Source organism: Anneissia japonica, unplaced genomic scaffold (genome assembly GCF_011630105.1).
Source record: "Anneissia japonica isolate Jap-2015-1 unplaced genomic scaffold, ASM1163010v1 scaffold68107_len3740_cov98, whole genome shotgun sequence".
NCBI lineage: Eukaryota > Metazoa > Echinodermata > Crinoidea > Comatulida > Comatulidae > Anneissia > Anneissia japonica.
Window position 1 is genome coordinate 4 of NW_022756793.1, and position 3,651 is coordinate 3,654.

Consider the following 3,651-nt stretch of genomic DNA (forward strand, 5'->3'; position numbering starts at 1 on the left):
GTTTGTTTTGGATGTCCTAATGAAGATAGCGTCGGTGCCTCATTTTGTCAGTTGGAGACGAAAATGTATAACTTGGACATATAGAGCATCGTCCTAGTGAAGCTGTTTCCACAGAGGGCATGCATTCATTGCTGTCGGCCGAATCACAGGCTTCGAGGTATGTCTTAAAATGCTCCTCCGATGTTAGAGTTTCGGACAACATTGGATGAGGCATTCCTCCCCTCGACTGAATCATCTCAAACAAACCTTTTGGATGCCATTGGCCTGCTACAGCAGTGACTACAGCTACTATCTCTGCACTTAACGAATGTAACCTCGCAAACGCGGCGATCAACATGCTTTACTGTAAACTTTAGTTCTTCCAGTGTTGGTGTGTTTTTTACGTACTTCTTTGGTCCACTCAATAGGGTATGGACTTCTTCGTAGTCATTATATATTAAATCTAATGCTTCGTCAGGATCATCTTGTTCAACAGTCACAGGATGTCCAGCAATACTACGTTCACTCCAATACCCCTCACCAAGTCTGGTCATGGCATTCTTCAAAACCTAAAATAACAATATTCAATATATAATAGTTTTTTGTCGTTAATAAACGCACCGTTTACAAGAGCATTATAAATCCCCGGCCCCCATGAAAATATATTTGCATTGCTTTGCATTAGTGCACATAGAATAACTTGTATATTATCACCCCAGCCTGCTTAAAAAATTGGGAAATATTGATGCGGGAATCTTTTTTTTTTTTTGCATCATCCTTTATTTGAGCAGCATCATATCTTAGTAATATTTTGTTCTATGCGCTCAGAACTGTCGGCTGTGTATGGTAGGGCCCTTTGTAGCTGCTGCAAATTGTACTTCTTAATTATGATATGGATTTTAATTCTGGAAATTATATTATTATAATATTATAGGTTAAAATGCAAGGCATATGGTTATCAAGTGAAAATCAATATGCACTTTCCTACCTGTTTTTCTTTTCGAAGTCGTTCTTCTTCAGAAATGTTCTGCTGGCAAGGTGGCTTGTCTTCATCGGGTAACGTAGCAGGCAGTTTTACACCGGCAAGCCATTTTGACAAATTTGACCACGTTCTTTCGATGGGGTTGTAGGCGGACTGACCCGGTGCATAGGATGTAATTGATAACATATCAAGATTAAGATCGCGCCATAACCTCATATAAAAAACTAGTACAGCGTATCCTTTATATGACCAATCAGGTCCACCGTCTGATATTATCACAACTGAACGCCGCCTGTCAGTTAATTTTTCAGAAATTAATTTGTAGAGGTCATTCATATGAACCTGGCACGTCATTTTCTGCCATGGTCCGTAATTAATTACGTGTAGTGGACCTGTTCTCGCTGCTTTGATATGGTCTCGGCCATGTTCATCGTTAACAAGAGATGGTTCTTTTTCCTGCGTTAGAAACATGTACCCACATGGGGTAATCAAGTACCCACCATAAGGAAAATCGTGATCGTCATAATTTGGCTCATCGTTTGAACTAAAGTAACATGTTACTTTAAAGTGACGACTAACCGCTTGTGTGCCAACTTTAATTTTGTTCTTGTTGTCACAAGACATTAAAATGCACTCGTCAGCAAACTGAGCCGCCATCTCGATTCTATAGCGGACCCAAGAGGCGCAGAAATGCGCGTCAATGTGCTCTTTACGTACGTCAATTTTTTTTGGTGGAATGCGAATATCAAGCACTTCACTGTAAGCCTTAGACGCTGTAGTTCCTTTTCGGGGTGCTTTCATCCACCTTGAGACGCTAATGCCATGGTCGCTTAAGCCATTGCATTTGTCCAGCAGATTCTGACGAATTTGCGGCAAAGAAACTCCGCAACTTTGTCCGGTGGTTGTTCGGCGTCTGGCATCTGCCTTGAAACTGCTTTGCTGAACGAAATCGCGAGCCACATCTATGATACCTGGAAATTTTCCTGTCATCTTCTTTCTACCTCCTCCAGGCCGTCTCTTACGAAACAATCTCTTTCTGTTGTTCAATTCGGTAAGCGGTTTTCGATTACTTACCATTGTTAATTTGGTACTTAACTACAATAACCAACAACCAAGCGTTTTCTTATGAGCGAACTTTTAATTGTACCTTCCTCCTGATGAATTTAACTAGAAAATGTACCGTACTAAAGTTTACTCGAAACTTAAACAGGACAAAGGACAACCAGTGATCTACTCTAACCAATGGAAATAACGCGATAGAAAACTTCTTTGTCGGTGACACCGCTATCAATGATCAATTAAAGCGCAATAATCTATGACTCGATTAGAACAACCAAGCCACCAAGGCATAAACAACACTGTTTATGCTTCGACTACGTTGTTTAAATGCTTCTACTTTTTCTCGTGAGAAAATATAATACCGTCTTATCTCAAATAAATGTTTTCTAGTACAGTTTACTGTAACGTCCACTGTGTCCTTTTCTTTACTTTTATCAAATGTTCGAAACATAATTTATATATTCGTTCTTTGTTAATTTGTGTTTTGTGAGGATGCAATATCCAGCTGACCAGGGACGTAGCCAGGATTTTGAAAGGGGGGGGGGGAGCCGTTATGCGAATTACATATGACCCCGGCAGGGTCAAGGGGGCGAATCCCCCTGTGAAGTAGCGCACTCTGAACGTTCTTAGGACTGTTTGAGAGGATAAAGTGAAAATTGCAATAGACGCATTATAAATAAGCGAAAGAATAATTATATAATAAATCAACAGTGGCAGATCCAGGAATTCGAAAGAGAGGTGAACCAGGAAGGGACTTTCACAGACCGAGGAACCACCCACCTCAGCCCTACCATGGTTGGGGCTGAGGCAAGAAAATTTATGATTAGGGCATCTCTAGTTGGCCGGAAATTACACTCTCGCACTTCAATTTGAATTTATTTTTCCTTTTTTTCCTTAAAAAAATGAAGGGGGTGCCTTGAATCCACCTCTGCTCAAAACATTTTTTATCCAGAATAGTCATAATCACGAAAAATGGACATCAAAAACCAGATCACATCCTAAAAACAAACAGCAGTCACTAGACATGCATCAGGAGCCGACTCGATGGAGTTTAATGCCCATACCCAGGGAAGAGCACAGATCTGTTTTGAAAGGTGGAGGGGGAGGACATTTTGTAAGTCGACACCCACCCCAGCCCCACAATGGTTGGAGCTGAGATGAGAAAATTTGAGGAAATAGTACCTCTAGATGGCCAGAAATGACACTTTTAGTAAAATTCATCATCATCACATCACCATTCGTCAAAATGAAGCACCAAAAGAAATTCTCATGATCTTATATCAGGGATTTTTGACAACCATAGAGATCTTATTAATGTGTGTGTATACACTATAGAAAACAAAGCTAAAAACATTGTCTTTGAGTATGTACTTTACATAGGCCTACTTCAAAAACGTGATTTCACAACCACCTAAGCCCCACCATGGCTGGGGCTGAGGTGAGTACAAATTTGAGGAAATAGTTACCTCTCGAGATGGCCAAAAATGACACTTTTATATAATAAAATTCACCATCATCACATTACCATTATAGTCAAAATGAAACGCCAACAAATTTCTCATGATGTTTTATCAGGAATCTACTTAATATCCAGGACAACTTAGGCCTAATTATAGCTTACTAAGCTTTAA

At 40.0% G+C, this 3,651-nt stretch overlaps 1 protein-coding gene across 1 annotated transcript; it reads right to left on the reverse strand.

Moving 5' to 3' along the window:
- Nucleotides 1-246: 246 nt before the first annotated feature.
- LOC117124406 lies at nucleotides 247-2,038 on the reverse strand (the record flags this gene model as incomplete). Its single annotated transcript, XM_033270636.1, has 2 exons — nucleotides 968-2,038; nucleotides 247-548 (listed from the first exon to the last, which is right to left on the reverse strand). Coding segments are annotated over exons 1-2 (1,373 nt in total), but the record flags the coding sequence as incomplete, so codon positions are not given.
- Nucleotides 2,039-3,651: the final 1,613 nt, after the last annotated feature.